The sequence below is a fragment of the Tachysurus vachellii genome, chromosome 20, assembly GCF_030014155.1.
Source record: "Tachysurus vachellii isolate PV-2020 chromosome 20, HZAU_Pvac_v1, whole genome shotgun sequence".
NCBI lineage: Eukaryota > Metazoa > Chordata > Actinopteri > Siluriformes > Bagridae > Tachysurus > Tachysurus vachellii.
Window position 1 is genome coordinate 8,923,803 of NC_083479.1, and position 17,150 is coordinate 8,940,952.

At 38.2% G+C, this 17,150-nt stretch overlaps 1 protein-coding gene across 1 annotated transcript; it reads left to right on the forward strand.

Moving 5' to 3' along the window:
* Positions 1-810: 810 nt before the first annotated feature.
* Positions 811-5,196, forward strand: sod1 (superoxide dismutase 1, soluble). The gene is made up of 5 exons (XM_060895833.1): positions 811-969; positions 2,170-2,266; positions 2,397-2,466; positions 3,369-3,486; positions 4,709-5,196. Exons 1-5 carry the CDS (start codon positions 898-900, stop codon positions 4,814-4,816), a joined length of 465 nt encoding a protein of 154 aa, XP_060751816.1. The 5' UTR covers positions 811-897; the 3' UTR covers positions 4,817-5,196.
* Positions 5,197-17,150: the final 11,954 nt, after the last annotated feature.

Below are 17,150 nucleotides of genomic sequence, written 5' to 3' on the forward strand. Positions count from 1 at the left end.
TCCGTTGTTCCTCTAAACTACATTTATTCTAGTGATGTGTTTTTTACTCTAGGCTGCTTGATGGGGCGGAACATATTACCGCCGATTTAATAGCCCGACTGTACTGTGTGTGTGTGTGTGTGTGTGTGTGTACAGTCAATGTGCAGCTTGTGTATAGATATACATATACGTACATGTATATGTGTGCGCGAGTATATAAACATAATTTTTTCTTTTCTTTTTTCTTGCATCAACGGACCGTTTTTAGTTCCAAATTGGCATCAGTTATATGTCTTCTTTTACGGGGGCTTAATTAAATCCAATTAAAGCAAAATACAGGTCTTTACAATGCAGGGCTCTCAAGTTTTTAAGACAGGCGAGCGTGACACCATCCAATTTTTATTGGTTGTTGCGTTAAATTTTTCCCAGATAGTGCTATTTTCTGATTGGCTATCGTGTAGCATCTTTTTTTTTTGATTGGCTGATAAGTGTCAGGCTCGACTTAGAACTCCAGGGGAGACGCGCTTGATTCCTGCCCGGTTCCGTAGAGACAGCGGTGCGGCATATTAAATATATGATAAATAGTCAAAACATTTTCCTGCGTGACAAATACGATGTGTGGCGGGAGAGCGTGACAAAAGACCGTAATGAGTGACTGTCACTCTCAATGCGTGACACTTGACAGCCCTGACAATGTATGTTTTTAGTCAATAAAATACTGTAGTATTACTTGTATGTTGTTCTCACGGCCTGCTCACTAAGCCAATGAACGGCGTGTTTCCTCCTACTCTCTCAGCCAATCACCAGTATGTCTCCGCCTACTCTCTCAGCCAATCAGCACACAACCTGCCGTTTCTTATATACTTGTGGCGACCGTAGTATTGCGTTTATACGTTTGGCTTTAGACTTTCAACCAACATGGCCGCGAAAGCCGTCTGCGTCCTCAAAGGCACAGGAGAAGTGACTGGCACAGTCTATTTTGAACAGCAGGTAAAGTTTTGTCTTTATATGTTTTTTTTTACACTTTTAGCATTTTAGCATCAATGCTAATGTCTGTTACTAAACCCGTTGACATGCCACTAGCATGCGCGCGTGCGCTAGCATGTAGCCTGGTGCACAGTGCAACGAATGTATCACAACTCGGTGAGTCTTAACGGTCATATTTGTGGTGCTTTTACTTCTTATTCATTAGGAGAATATTGAGTATACTTAAACGTCATTCACTAGCTAGCCACTTAGCCTGTACTTACGGGCTGCTAATTAGTTTATAGCTTGTTTCATAACTAGCTGTTAGCTGGCATTAGAACTGTGGGGAAAAACACAGGTTGTAGCTAAATATCGATCCATTTACATGTAAAATCCACACGATACATTTTAACTTATATAAACGCTATTATTCTAAAGTCTGAGCCACGAATAATGTTATGCAGTAGCTAATGCCATGCAGCGTGAATAACAGGAGTTAACCTTTGGTTATAACGTATGAGGCTGTGAGGTGTTTATATTGCTGAGTCATGCTCCTCCTCTCTGACCTCAATTCTCAATAACAACACATTTGCAGCTTATTAAACATAATTAGAAACTTCATTTCAAGTGAACAAATGGAGTGGATTCTGGTGTTGGCAGTGGTTTCTTTTTTCCACTACGCAGTGTAGTTCAGGTACATTTCCAGCATTTAGCAGACGCCCTTATATTTTTATCTCATTTTAAACAACTGAGCAATTGAGGTTTAAGGGCCTTGCTCAGGGGCCCAGCAGTGTCAGCTTGGTGGACCTGGGAATCGAACTCACAACCTTCCGCTTGGTAGCCCAACGTCTTAAACACTAGTCTACCACATGCCCACAAGGTGCAAAGATGGGCCGCTTTGTGAAACATTACATCTAGACGTGTATCTTGCAACTGAAATCGTCTCAAATGGTGCACTCTGCATTGTATACACTCTTAGCCGATATAGTGTGTGCAAGCTTGAGTACTGTGAACCTCTCACGGAATGGATGCTTACATATGAATTAATAACTGAATGATCTGGCAATTTTATTGAATTAACATTATTAATAGGTTAACCCAGTTGTCACCTGAGTATAAACGAATAGCATGCATGCACAATCATGATTTTCCCATGTACCCAGGGTACTAATTTGTCCATCCTTCTACAATACTAGATGTATGAATTATGTCCTTGTTTTACAGAGTCATGGTGCATCAGTGAAAGTTACAGGACAGATCACAGGCCTGAGCCCTGGCCTGCATGGCTTTCATGTTCATGCCTTTGGAGACAATACAAATGGTATGGTCCGGGTTTTTTTTTTTTTCTCCCTAACTTGCTAATGTTGATTTACATAACGGCATGCTCAGGCACTAAGATGTGCTGTAGATGATTCACTGCTATGTGCTTTCAATCTTGTTTTAATATTTAGGGTGCATCAGTGCAGGACCTCACTTCAACCCCCACAACAAGACCCATGGTGGGCCAACTGATGAGATCAGGTAAGGTTTTATTAGGGACTTCACAGATAAATGTATAAAAAGCCACACTTAAATAACTGTCTTAGGTCTACCTACAGAAACCTGTTACACAGATCATCTTTATACATTCATTTAAGAAGATGCATTTTGGCAGCTTGCTGTCTGTTTTTAATAATAATGATGTATACCAGGGGTGTCCACTAGTCAGAGACCAAGAGCCACATTTTTTACTGTGTTACCGCAGAGTTAGTGTTTGTCAGTTAGTGAAGCAGTTGGAGACCATATACATACACCATACACCAATAGGACCAGCAGCACTTGTTCCAAAGGAGAGATGCTAAACTGGATGGCAATAGCTCAAACAGTTGCTGACATATCACTTCCTATTTGCTGATTTCATAGTTGAATTTGTTTGTGTGCTATATTTAAACCATCCCACAAATAGACCATTTACCAGCTTGTTTTTTTGGTCCTTGATGATACTTATCATGAAATGAGGAAATCTACTTTAATATTAAGCAATCAGGGACATCTTAACCTGTTGTTTAGTTCTGTTTATATTTCCTTAGTTTAAATGGTGGCCTTGAACAGTACAGACCTGCCTCACTGACTGACAAGATGGGTGTGCTGCTAGCACTCAACCCTTCACACACACAAGGGTTCAGGGTTTTTTTTACTTATTTTTTGAAAGGTTTTATTACTTCACTTGTACTATAGTAAGAGGTTATGGTTCTTCCTTTTCCTATTTTCACACAGCACAGTTTGAGGTCTGCTGTGCTCTGTTTACCTCATTAATTGTGTAATAGGACCAGATTTCCTGCAGTCTGTTCATTATTGGCTTACATCACATTGACTGATACCATTGTTGGTATTGATGATGTCAACTTTAATAACCAGTCTAATTTTAATGTTTTTTCTCACAGGCATGTTGGAGATCTGGGTAATGTGACTGCCGGTTCCGATGGAATTGCTAAAATTGACATTGAGGACAAGATCGTGTCACTGACAGGGCCACACTCAATCATTGGGAGGACCATGGTGGTAAGCAAACCAAACTAAACTTTCTAATTGTTCGTTCACTGCTTTTACAGTTCCATTTGACTCCTCCTCTAACGATAAAACCTCATGAGTCATGTTAATAGGGAAAAACCAACAAAATTGATAGTGTTTGGGAATGCAGAATAATTAAAGGAGTTTGAATTTGTAGTTGCACGACTGTGTGTTTTTATGGGTAGATTATGTTGTGTATACAGTGGCTTGGCTAGAGATGAATCTAACAGCTATGCTATCAGAGCAGGTACTGCTCAACTAGCGAGTATACCATCTCTGTGGAGAACTTTGGCATAAGTCAAATAACCGATCTGACAGAGAGAATGGGATACACAGTTAATCCATGCAAAAGCTCTAGAGATTTAAACAAGAATGCTTTAAGATGCAAATGTTGCTTCTACAAAGTACCCAATACATTTTGAAAGATTTAATTTTTTATTTTTGACACAAAAATAACCATGTTCTCTCTTTCATTTTGTCATTGTATTTATATGCAAGTGAGGAATTGTTGATTTTATATATTGCTTATAAAACAAGTTGTGCAAGATAGAATCTGAATGCTTTTTCTTCAGAATATACCACTGTCCCTCCTCCCTGAAAATGCAGAACAATAAAATGTAGATAACCTTTAGATCTAAATGGACCTTTCAGGATTAAGCTTTTTGGGAATTTAGGCAAGTTATTGGCTTATTACCCATATTTAGGTCTTCACCAAAGTATAAGCTTACAAGTGTCTTGAATGGCTTTGTGTGCTGCCGTGTTAAGATTTATTTTCACTGGAATTAAGAAGCCCAGACAAGTTCCAGGATTTGCCTATGTACAAAAAGTGAGGTCAATAAATACAAGGTTTTGCCAAGGAATGGAACAACTTGTGTGGCCTGCAAAGAGCCCTGACCTCAACTTCAAGGAACACCTTTGGGATGAACTGTAAGCCTGGCTTTTTTCCCCAAGCCTCATCACTCAACATCAGTGTCTGACTTCATTAATTCTCTTGTGGCTAAATGGGTACAAATCTAATGTAAAAGCTTCCCAAAAGTGTGGATAAGAGCAAAGTGGGACTAAATCTGGAATAAGATGGTAAAGAAGCACATATGGGTGTGGTGATCAATTGCCTACAAACCTTTGGGAATACAGAGATCATGTTATATTTTAATATTATCCTAATTGTGCTGGCTATTGTTTTTTGTCACTTTAAATTCTTGTCTTATTCCAGATTCATGAGAAGGAAGATGACTTGGGCAAAGGCGGAGATGATGAAAGTCACAAAACAGGCAATGCAGGAGGTCGTCTAGCTTGTGGTGTGATAGGCATCACTGAGTGAAACCAGAAACCAGTTTCACCGCTTCCTTTTCACACTGGAACCTCAACTATACGTGACCAACGTTGCTGCCCCAACTAAGCCCTTAAAACAAATAAATAGTTTATTTTTACAGATATATAGAATGGTCATACAATCTCCTAAATTTGTTTTGCAGCTACTTATGTTCATTAAGTATTGGAATTAGTGGTGTTTCTTTAATGGAGTCCCATTCATCCAATAAACGTTTGTTCAGTTCCACTATTAAGAAGGCGTTTTTATCCAGTGTTTCAGCTAGTCCTTATGTGATGACCTGCTCAGTCCACTAGGGGGAGCACATTTTACATTTTTAACAATAGTTCATGTTTGTGAACTCTTCTTTAATTAAAACATTCCTTATCCTGCTTCTTGCTTTCCATACTATTTTAATCTATAGGTTTTTTCATAAAATGTTTACAAATCTATAATACTGGTCTTTACAAAATAGTTCTAGGGTGTGTCTGTACAACATAATTAGTTGCCTACAGTACACATTGTGAACACACCTTTTGTTATGGGTTACATTTCATGAAACCAGGTGAAATGAAAAGTCTCTTTTTTTCCCCTTAATGTTAATATGCACCCTGTGCTAGCAAAAAGAAGTAATCATTCTGTTTGTGTATGATTTAAAGTGTTCTTGACATCTTGTCTATATTTGATCCAGCTATTAAACAGCTGCACCCAGCTCTAGCCAGCGTACACAGATGGTTAATGTATTCCAGCTGAAATGACATGCTCCAGGACCCCTTTCCCTTGTATTATAGTAGGCTTTCACATGACTATGCATGTCGCTTTCCGTTTTCCCATCTTCAGGAAATGAGATTCTCTTGATTCTCCAGGGAGAGTGTTGTCATTCAAAACTAACAAGAAATCAGGCCATAGACTGGGAAAATGATAGATGTCTGGAGTGAAGGCATAGAGGTCCAGACTACTGGCAATAGGGGTATTTTTTTTTTATTTAATTTTTTTACCCGTTTATACTTAAGATGCAATTCAAGATTAATTTGCCATTCTATCTTCAGAGGAACTGCTTAGTGGCCTGAAACATTGTGAGGAGTCACAATCATGAGGCTTCAAGTGGTTGAGTTTCCTGAAGCAGACACAGTCAGTGAAGCATGATGATTCAAAAAGCTGATAAAAATAGCTTCTGCAAGGCAGGCTTTGAATAATAAAGAAAGTGTACAATGGATGCGAGAAAGCACAAGCTCCCAAGCAGAAAATGTCCTCAGAACCAAAAAAATAAAGATTTAAAAAAAAAGGTCAAGAACGAGGTGTGTTTCAAACCCGAATAAGCAAAAAGACTAGATTGATTATCATATCAACTGATTACCATAATTAATCCAATAAACATTGGGTTACTTTAAACACAGATCAAATTTACAGTGCTCTGAACCTGCGTTGTGCTAAATGTGCTTGAACAGTGCTAAGTGTTAATGTTTACCTACATTAGTAAAAGACACAGAAGGTGCTGGTTTGGCAGAGAGGGGCATTTTGTCACACTTCACTCTTTTATTGATGCATTTACAGTAGAATAAATGTCATACCTAACGAATGAACTTTTGATATTTTTGATTAATCCCCAGTTAGAAAAGATACGACCCTTATCTTTCAGTACTGAGTTCTAGACCCTTAATTAAAGGGTGTGCATTTGTGAAAGCTTTCTCCATTTACTTCAAGACTAAATACAACCTTATCAAAGATTCTCAACAAATATAGAATTTAAAAAATATATACTGTATGAGCTATAATTGTATAGTTTAAACTATTATTTAATACTGCTCTCAGTACACAGTAGGCCTTCCATAATGTCATGATTTTTTTGAATTGGTTCTGTGTGTCATTGTATCAGGGACAGTTGTTACATAACAAATACCTCAGAACAGAATATTTGCTCTTTATTCTAATAAAGGCTAACTTGCCTTTAGGACTAACTACTTGACTCTACTCACTGTAAAACAGAAATGTTGGGAATTTCATAGATAAAATGTTAAAATCACCACAGATCAGTTATTTTAGTGACGTTGACCACATTTGTACTGGAAATTAAAACACTTTTCTTTTCATTTGCATCTCTGCTGTTGGGTTTATGAACATCTTACTGATTTACTGCCCTACCTGTCACCACCATAGTTTACTTTCAGGGCTCTGGTCAGGGTCAGGGCTCTGTGCAGGCCACTTGAGTTCTTCCACCCCAACTTTGGCAAACCATGACTTCACAACCATGATTTTGCTTTGTGCACAGGAGCATTGTCATGCTAGAACAGAGATGTCCGATCTTATCTGCACAGGGCTGGTATAGCTACAGGTTTTCCTTCCAATCCAGCTCTAACCTTTTTAATCAGCTGATCATGGCTTTAAATAGACAGACAGGTTTGGCTTTTGCTTGACTGCAATAAAAACCAGCACCTATACTAGCTCTTTTACCGATGAGACCACTAGAACATGTTTGGCCCCTTCCAGTGAAGTGTGCTGCTAGAGCTTGTAGACATCCTGTACAATTGTGTGCTTCCAGCTTTGTGGCAACAGTTGGGAAAGAACCACATTTGTTTGTGATAGCCAGATGTCCACAATCCTTAGTCCATACATTATCAAAACATTCAATTACTTAAGACTAAAGTTAAATATTCTTGTCCTTTTCTTATAAAGCTCGCCACGGTATTGCTAATAGTTACTTGACATTTTTGTGGTGTTGTCTTGATACACAATCTGTTCTTGCACCTGTTAAAGAGTAATTGTTTAACACTCCTGTGGGGGGTGAGCAGGATTGTGTTTCTGCACAGCTCAAATCTCCTGCATGGTTTAACAGTAAGCTTTCAAAATGGCCTCCTACTGCGACTACACTTCAAAGTACTATGACATCATCGGTACAAACAGGTTTAACTTTCATGTGCTGTTCACTTTGGCATTTCACAGACACAGGACATTTTGACTTCAGGGCAATACAGCTGCATTATAATCAAAAGTTTACATCAGATATTACTGTGTGTCTCACATGATTACATACAAAGTACTAAATGCTGGTGTCAAATACAACTACATAAATGAGGTTATGTGTATTTCCGAGACATAAAAACAAACCAGTTTTATCTTTCATCTCAGTTAGCAGTAACTGAGCAGGAACTAAAGTTTATGTAGACAGTTTCTTCAGCTGCTTGAAGTGTGCACGTGTGTGTGTGTGTGTGTGTGTTTGAACAGCTGTTAGGGAATATAGGAGATGGGGTCATGAAATCGACTGAAATCTATTTTATTTTATTTTATTTTAACTTGATGATGCATCCTAAGTTTAATGCTGGTAAAAAAGTAATTTAGTGACATTTTTATTAAAACATAAAAGCTGACATGGGACCACTCTGATAGATATAACAGTACATAAATTCCCGTTCCTGCTTTTCATTTCAAGGTGTGGTATACATTAACTGTTGTACTGAAACTGGTCCACACCCCTCTGGGGCATTTCAGGTCCTCATTTCACACAGACCTTCTACAATCTGAGGATATTTCTGAACTAATGTTAGATTTGCAGGTCAGACAGGTTAGATGCCATGCATGGCCACCATGGTGGGAGCCACCAGTTGCCTAGTGTTTGTTCTCCTACAAATGACTGCTCCCTGATGACCTGACCTTTCACCTTTGGCATGCATTTACTTTTGCCTAGACTCCCTGAATCAATAGTATGAACAGGTCTGAGAACAGCCTGCTAAGAAGTCATGTCTGGCCAGACTTTTCACAGAACATTAAAACTCTGAGTAGAGTGTCTTCTCTTCTTTTTTGACCTTTACAGCACATAATGGATTGTAAGTATATCTGAGCTTATCACAAACGATCTGAGGATCAGCTTCCTCACGCTCCATTCATTACATTTATTTGGAAGCGAAGGGTGAAAGCTTCTCCTTTTTTTTTCAGCATAATTTTCTCTCTCTCAATTACAAATATGAACTTATAATGTGCTTGAATTTATCTTACGAATTACTTACTGAATTTGTCTGAGACCGAGAACCAAATGTCTCCACAAGGATAGGGATCAAATATTTTTGACCTTGTGAGAACATTTGGTTGGTCTTCATGATTTTTCTGCTTTTTTTTTTCAATAACTAGCTTTAATTTAAAAATCTAAAAGATCCAAAAGGTTTAATCTTGGTTACTGATGTTGGATTTAGGTGTTAGCATAGCAGTAATTTGCTGCATCAGTAATTATATTAGTGGAAAGTTCTCATGGGGATAGTGTGCAAAAACATGTGGGTTACAATACACTACTACACCACTACCCATGGAGCCAACAAATTGCATTAGATTATATTTTTTGGTTAATGTCTACAAAACTGTGATTTAAAAATAACACAATTGCGAAAATCAGGACAATGAAACATATGAAAAAGATAGATGGATGGATGGATGGATTTATGGATGGATGGTTGGATGTAGCAACATACAAAAAAAAATCAAGATTATCACAACACAGTACCCCCAAACTAATTCTCAGTAGTTAAACTATAAGCAACATACATTGAAATCATGACTGAACGAAGTAAAATGTCAACTCATGTAAGTTAAAAATCTGTTACGCTGTAGCATTGTCTATAAGGCAGAAAGGTGAGAAGGTAGTGCAGATATAAGCAAGTTCTTTGCAAAGATTGTGGTGAAAGATGTGCAAATTCATATTATTATTTTTGTAGTGTTATATCTGAACAGAAAACATGTCAAAACATTATAACATTCTGGTAAAGTGGAAGTAAAGAAGCCTATTGTTTTTTAAAATACAGTTTCACAGTTTTTTTTTCCATTATAATGAAATAAATTTCCTTTATAATCCAAAATGTTAAAGATCCACAATAGCATCAAAAGTATCCTTGTTTCCTTATTCAACTCTTTACTTATGCTCAGTGGTTCACAGCATGCAGGACCTGACCTTTGACCACAGACTGATTTCCAGACAGGAACTGAACCATAGTGCAATGTGACCTCAGCCAATGCCAATCAATAGCTCTTAAATCTGTAAATGATTTTAAAAAGATGGTGCTGTCCGTTATAAATCATAATAATGAGCACAATAATAAACACTGAACATTGTAGTCAATTTAAGCACATTCATGTTTATTTGTACAGGCTTTTAACAATCGACAATCTAGAAATCCAGACGTAAATATAGATGCAGATGTAGGTCTCTATTAAAGAAGCCAGAGCCAACATTGTCATGAAGAAAATTCACATTAAAGTGAAGCCATTCTCTTCTGGGTGACACCTAAGAGTCGATTTATAAATCAATGTATATATCTATATCTTATCTACTGTGTATAATTAAGATATACTATATACTATAAAGCCCAATAGTGCTAAGTGTGATGACAGGATGGTCACGATAAGCATGGTCTTTATGAGTACTGGGATGAGCACAGGATAGTCTGATTACTGGTAAGACTTGAGCATGAAGTACATTTGGAATTTGCAAATCTTATAGGAAAGTTATATAATTATTTGTTGACTGAACAAACCTCGGGGGCACGGTGGCTTAGTGGTTAGCACGTTCGCCTCACACCTCCAGGGTTGGGGGTTCGATTCCCGCCTCCGCCTTGTGTGTGTGGATTTTGCATGTTCTCCCCGTGCCTCGGGGGTTTCCTCCGGGTACTCTGGTTTCCTCCCCCGGTCCAAAGACATGCATGGTAGGTTGATTGGCATCTCTGGAAAATTGTCCGTAGTGTGTGAGTGAATGAGTGTGTGTGTGCCCTGCGATGGGTTGGCACTCCGGCCAGGGTGTATCCTGCCTTGATGCCCGATGACGCCTGAGATAGGCACAGGCTCCCCGTGACCCGAGGCAGTTCGGATAAGCGGTAGAAAATGAATGAATGAATGAATGAACAAACCTCCAACTTACTGCTGACAGAATCCTCTGTCCTCACAGTGTGTGCTCTTTATGCTGAAGACACCGCTCTACACTTGGCTGTAAACAGAGATTCCTACTGCACTTGCCGAATGTGCACATCTCTGAGACTTTGACATTGTAGGGAATTCCTCTCATAGTGTAAACAGGAAGTGGGAATTTAAAAGGTCTTTCAGACTTTTTGAAGCTATTGGGTTCACAGGGGTCAAGAGGCCTGTGTCTTTATGAATGTGTCTCTAAGTAATGCTAGTCTATTTGTGTCCTGTGAGACTGGCAGGCCAGTGGGACTCCAGACAACCCATCTGAATAGCAGTTATTTAAATCTCCTGGTGAATGACCAACGTCAATGCAAATGTCCAGTGTGCTGCGGGAGAAACTGACAGAGAGGAAAATGACACAATTGTGGCACTGCTGAAGCAGAAAGGGAACATCCAGATGTACAGCATGAGTGTGTGTATGAGAGAGAGAGAGAGAGAGAGAGAGAGAGAGAGAGAGAGAGAGAGAGAGAGAGAAAGAAAGAAAGAAGGAAGAAAGCAGGAAAACTTTGTGTCTTGCCATTTAAAAAGTAGACCTTCTGTCCTCATATAAGAACATAACCTGCTTCCTGTTTAAAGTCAGTGCTTGTTTTCCATAGATATCAGGCAGGAGTAATTACAAATACCAACTATTCAATTTGCATTCAACAGCATACAGTTGAGCACGAAAGTTTGCATACGTCTAGGGCAAAATGGGGTCAGAGATTAACTCAGTTTTGGCTCTTTAGCAGATCTTCAGAGCTAAGTCACTAGCACTGAATGTTAATAGCCAAAATAACACTACCTTCCTGCTTCCCATGTTGCTGTTGCAAGCCACACACTGTGATCATCAATCAACATACTCAATAAATTATGATTATATTGTATAAATTTTTGCTATTCGTTATCAGTAAAAGAAAGACCCCTACCGCATTTAACCCTCTACAGAAATGTTATTTCTGTAATTGCTTTTCATTATCAGACCCTGGTGGATGTTGTGTCTGTCTCTGAGCTCGTTAGTAATTAGAGATGATAATTGGTACAATGTGTTGTGGTCGAGATGAATACCTGAGGGCATTAGGGCTCTGTGATTTGGGCATCTTGGAGATAATTTAAAGTGTGTGTGTGTGTGTGTGTGTGTGTGTGTGAGAGAGAGAGAGAGAGAGAGAGAGAGAGAGAGAGAGAGAAACAAAGATTTATAGGTAGTATTTGCTCAGTGTATCTTATATATATCTTACTTTCTTACTTTTTTATATATATAACTGTTATAAACATATATCTGTTAAGGAGTGAGTTTAGTTTTTTATATCTGTTGAGCAGGAATGCACAACACATCAGTTGGGCTAAAACAGCAGAAGACCACAGAGAATCTGAAGCTACAGTGAGCACAGTTTCACCTAAACTTGGTTATTTAAAATTAAAAACTTTAACGTCTGCAGCATAAATCTATGGATCTAACCTGCCATGATCATCAGTTATCACTATTGTTGTAGTAATAGTGGTTTGATAATGTGTTGGAATGTTTTCTTGGCCTACAAAGAACACATAGTTAAAATCTATCTGAGTATTGATGCTAACAATACGTCCACAAATTACCTACAATTTAATGGTTACTTCCAGCATGATAATGTGCCATGTCATAAAGCACATCATCCCAAACAGGTACCATGAAGGTGACAGTGACTTCAGTAGACTTCAGTGGGCTTCCCAGTGAACAGCTCTGAAGCCAGTAGAGCACCATTGTGATGAAAGGTGGTGTACACATCTAAGTGTAAGCAAATTGGAATTTTTCTCCATGTTACCTTTTTTCCACAAAAGGTCAAGTTTTCCTAGAGTCTAATCTATTCAATTCCATTAAAAGCACGTGGAGGGGGGCACGGTGGCTTAGTGGTTAGCACGTTCGCCTCACACCTCCAGGGTTGTGGGTTCGATTCCCGCCTCCGCCTTGTGTGTGTGGAGTTTGCATGTTCTCCCCGTGCCTCGGGGGTTTCCTCCGGGTACTCCGATTTCCTCCCCCGGTCCAAAGACATGCATGGTAGGTTGATTGGCATCTCTGGAAAATTGTCCATAGTGTGTGATTGTGTGAGTGAATCCGTCCAGGGTGTATCCTGCCTTGATGCCCGATGACGCCTGAGATAGGCACAGGCTCCCCGTGACCCGAGGTAGTTCGGATAAGCGGTAGAAAATGAGAGAAAGAGTGAGAGCACGTGTTTAGATGACACTCCAGTGGATATGATATAACATCAACAGTAACTATACATATGTTAACATATACCATAACAATCAGAAATTTAGTTAAACTTTATAAATACACCAGCTAGCTTAGTACCCAAAAGTTGTGCCTAAAACTATAGCTCCATACCACTAACATATAAGGTGCTGCATTTGAATATATTGGCTGCTGAGTCTTTACTGTGTGACATGAGGCTGTTTAGTGACATTTAGCTTTATGGGAGTTTTGTAAGATGACTGGTTGGTACATTCAAACCACTTTTCTATTGCTTCTTTTAAATATTACATGGTTCATGGTTTATTAGCCCTGAATCAAACACTGCTTAAAGGATTGGTGCTGTTTGGTGTGGTTTTGGGTGTGTATGAGTATGTGTGTATATGTCTGCATGTTAGTAATAGTACAGACGCTGTCTCTGTGCCAGGATTATTCGTTCCTCTGTATTACAGGATAAGACTTCCTGATGTCTTAATCCCCTTTAATTCACCTCTAGCTGTAATATTAAACAAGCCAAAATGAGATTTGTGTATGTGCATGAGAGGGAGATATGTATTAGATATACTGTGTAATGTGGAATTGAATACAGTGGCTTTGTGTCTGAAAGTCATACTTGTGCGTTTCATTCCTTTTGTAAGATGTGATGTTATTGTGATAATAAAGTCCGCAGTTTGTATAGAGGACATTGCTTTGACCTGGAAATGAGTAACAAATGGAGAGAGGGAAAGGGAAAGGTTAAAGGGAAAGGTAAGCGAGAGAGAGAGAGAGAGAGAGAGAGAGAGAGAGAGAGAGAGAGAGAGATGCCATAGCCAGCCAACTCCAGTGTTGGTCTGTCAGCTCCATTTGCATGTTCTATATTTCTGAGCACTACTGTTTACCATAGACAATCCACAACCACAATCATGCAATGTTAAATTAATAATGATGAAATACCAGCTTTCAGAATCTGCCCTACACCCAGTCCTTACCCTCAATAAGAACGTCTTCTGAATCATCATTAGGAGAGAAAAACGATTTAAGAGGAGTCACGCTTTGTGAGCTTTATCTGCATATTCCAAGCCCTAAACTGTAAAGCATCTATTTCTACCTTGTCATTCAATCTACTGGATGATCTGGAAAAGCAGCATCACTTGCAGGATAATTTTGTTCCTACCTTGGACTTAAGACATAAATAACACAACCAGGAAGAACAAATCAAAGTATAATAGAAGAGTTTTGGCTTCAGTAGGGTTTAGAGTTCAATACCGATAAACATCATTAGTTTATTAATTATTTATTTAAAAAAAAAAAAAAAAACATAGGCAAAAACATACTTTTATGAAAGTACCAAAAAAGTGCGTTAATTACCAAAATCATTATCGGTATTAACACATAAAACACAATGCCCCTGAGTCAATGTGTTAATAGACATGAGGTGAACAGTTCTTAAATAGTCTTTGTAGTATATTTGTTTTGCCAATGAAATGAATTATAGCGCATCAAGGCAAATGTTTTTTTTTATCCATTATAAGAATATTTCATGTAATCTATGTACAATAATGAATTTACTATTACAAGCAACAAGCAAAAACACCTCAGTGCTGTGATGCTTAATAGTCCTATAGAACTGCTAATAAACAGCGTTTGTCAGAGTCTCATTTTGCATTGTCATATTCACAGAGATTTATTAGCAGTAACTAAACCTGTGACAGTAAAACAGAAGTCTGTGCATTCCAAACTGTGAATCATTCTTCATTGCTTTCACAAAAAAAATGCATTTAATGGCCACATCTTCCAAAATCCATGAGCTCTTGTCATTCATTCTCCACCACCTGCAAAACACACTTTTCTCAAAACTGTTAAAATCACATTCAAAACAGTTTTCCATTCAATTCAAGGCAGTAACCATATTGAAATAGATAGAAAGTCTTTGTAGAATAATTACAATAAAATTAAATAATAATCATTCCCAACACAGCTAAATGCCACATCACATGAAAGCTTGCCGAGCTGTCCTGTTTTTGGACTTGTTACCATCTTTTAGTAAAAGCGGTGAGACTCAAGGAAGACAGGTTGACAGGGAAAGAAGAGTAGCACTGAGATAATGATATATTTCTATAAAGATATAGAATAAATGAAGGATATTGAAGCAAATTGCAGCATATCTGTTTTATTCTTGTTACAGTACATATACCTTATTACAGTCAATAATGTAAAAATGTTTTATTATATAGTAAAATACAGATTTATATGAATAATAGTTTAAATTAAGAAAATAAGTTCATAATTCATGCAATGATTCCTGTTGTTAGTGGATTTTCTAGGTCAGTGTTACAAGTTGCACTGCTTTCTGAGTAGGAATTGTTGCCATATGGTTGAATGAGCTTATTGTGAGACATTCATAAAATGTATTTTTGTGGTTCGAACAAGTTCTGGAGATAAGATTTGATCAAGAATCAAGGTGGTAATACAGACTATATGAAAAGTTTTGAAAAGGTGGCTTCAGTATGAACAGGTTCATAGCAACAACAAAAAAACACCTGTAACATATACCATAACAACCGGGAAATTCATTATTACTTGTAACATACAATATGCTTGCTATCTTAGCACCCAAATTTTGTGACTAAAAATGTACTTCACACCACATCATCCTTGATAGTTATCATTACTTGTCATAGGAATAATAGTTTTTGGTAGTAGACAAAACACTTTGGACTTCATTATACCACTCAAAGGCATAGTGAAGATAAAAGTAATGAGAATGCCTATTTTGTTAAAATATTTGTTGTCATGGCACTATGAGATCTTCACACTTTTATCATTTAAAAATTTTATTGTTTTACTACAATAAACATTATCTACATTCTGTATATGGCTAAAAGCGTTAAAACATCTCTTGTAAATATTGATCTCAAAGGTTTCAACCACACCCATTGCTAACAGATGCATAAAACCAAGCACATAGCCATAGATCTCCAAAGATAAGTGTTGGCAGTACAATGGCTTGTACTGAAGAAATCAGTGACTTGGCGCTGTCTTGGGATGCCACATAGAAAGCACACTGCCACTGAACTCTGGAGCAGTGGACACATGTTCCCTGGATTGATGAAGCACACTTCACTATCCAGCGGTCTGATGGATGGATCTTTGTTTGTCAGATGGCAAGAGAATGCTTCCTACCCAAATGCATAGTCAAGAGTAAGATTTGGTGGATGGATTATGGTCTGGAGTTGGGCTTGAGTTCCTTAGTTCTAGTGAACAGAAATATTTATGCTTCAGCACACGAAGCCATTTTATGCAATTGAATGATTTCAATTTTTTTTTATAATATTATGAAGAAGGCACTTACCTATTTTAACAGAACAATGCCCCTGTGCACATGCCCCTGTGCCCCTTTTATTGTTGATAAAGACATGGTTTGGCGAGTTTGGTGTGTAAGAAATCCAGTGGCCTGCACACAGCTCTGACCTCAACCCCACTAAACACATTTGGGATTAACTGGAATATTAATTGCAAGCCATGGTCAGGTGTCCATGTGCATTATACAGCAAAGTGTAGTCTTAGAATTGTACTGTAAATGTACGATTAACTGAATTGAAGATTTGTGAAATAGGTCATGTTAGATTGCTTTTGTAGACTGATTTATGATTCTTAATTAAAATAGTACTCCATCCAGGGTGTATCCTGCCTTGATGCCTGATGATGCCTGAGATAGGCACAGGCTCCCCGTGACCCAAGGTAGTTCGGATAAGCGGTAGAAAATGAATGAATGAATGAATGAAAATAGTGTAATATAATGTGTGGAATGTCTCATCCTATACACATTTTGTGGAGAAAAAGTTGGAACAGAGGGTGACTTCCGAAGGTTATCAAAGGTGACATATGCTCTGGGCACATCTAAAACGTGTGTGTGTGTGTGTGTGTACTCATGACCTAACTTCTTGAAAGTAATACTGTACAGTATGAGGATGTCAATAATTCCTGCTCACTTCTCTGAGATTCCTGACAAAGTTGTGAAATCAGAAGCCCCAGCTTTAGAGCTCTCACATCTTCTAACATATACAGTTAGTTAGTTTCCAATCTACCAGCTGAACATCGTCCCATCAGGCCACACAAGAACATGAAAACAGAAATGACTCTTGACCATTTGTCTTTGTTCCTGTTTTGTGGACGCTCAGTTCAGTAAAGATAAGGTCAGCGGGTGTGGTAAGGATTCAGTCA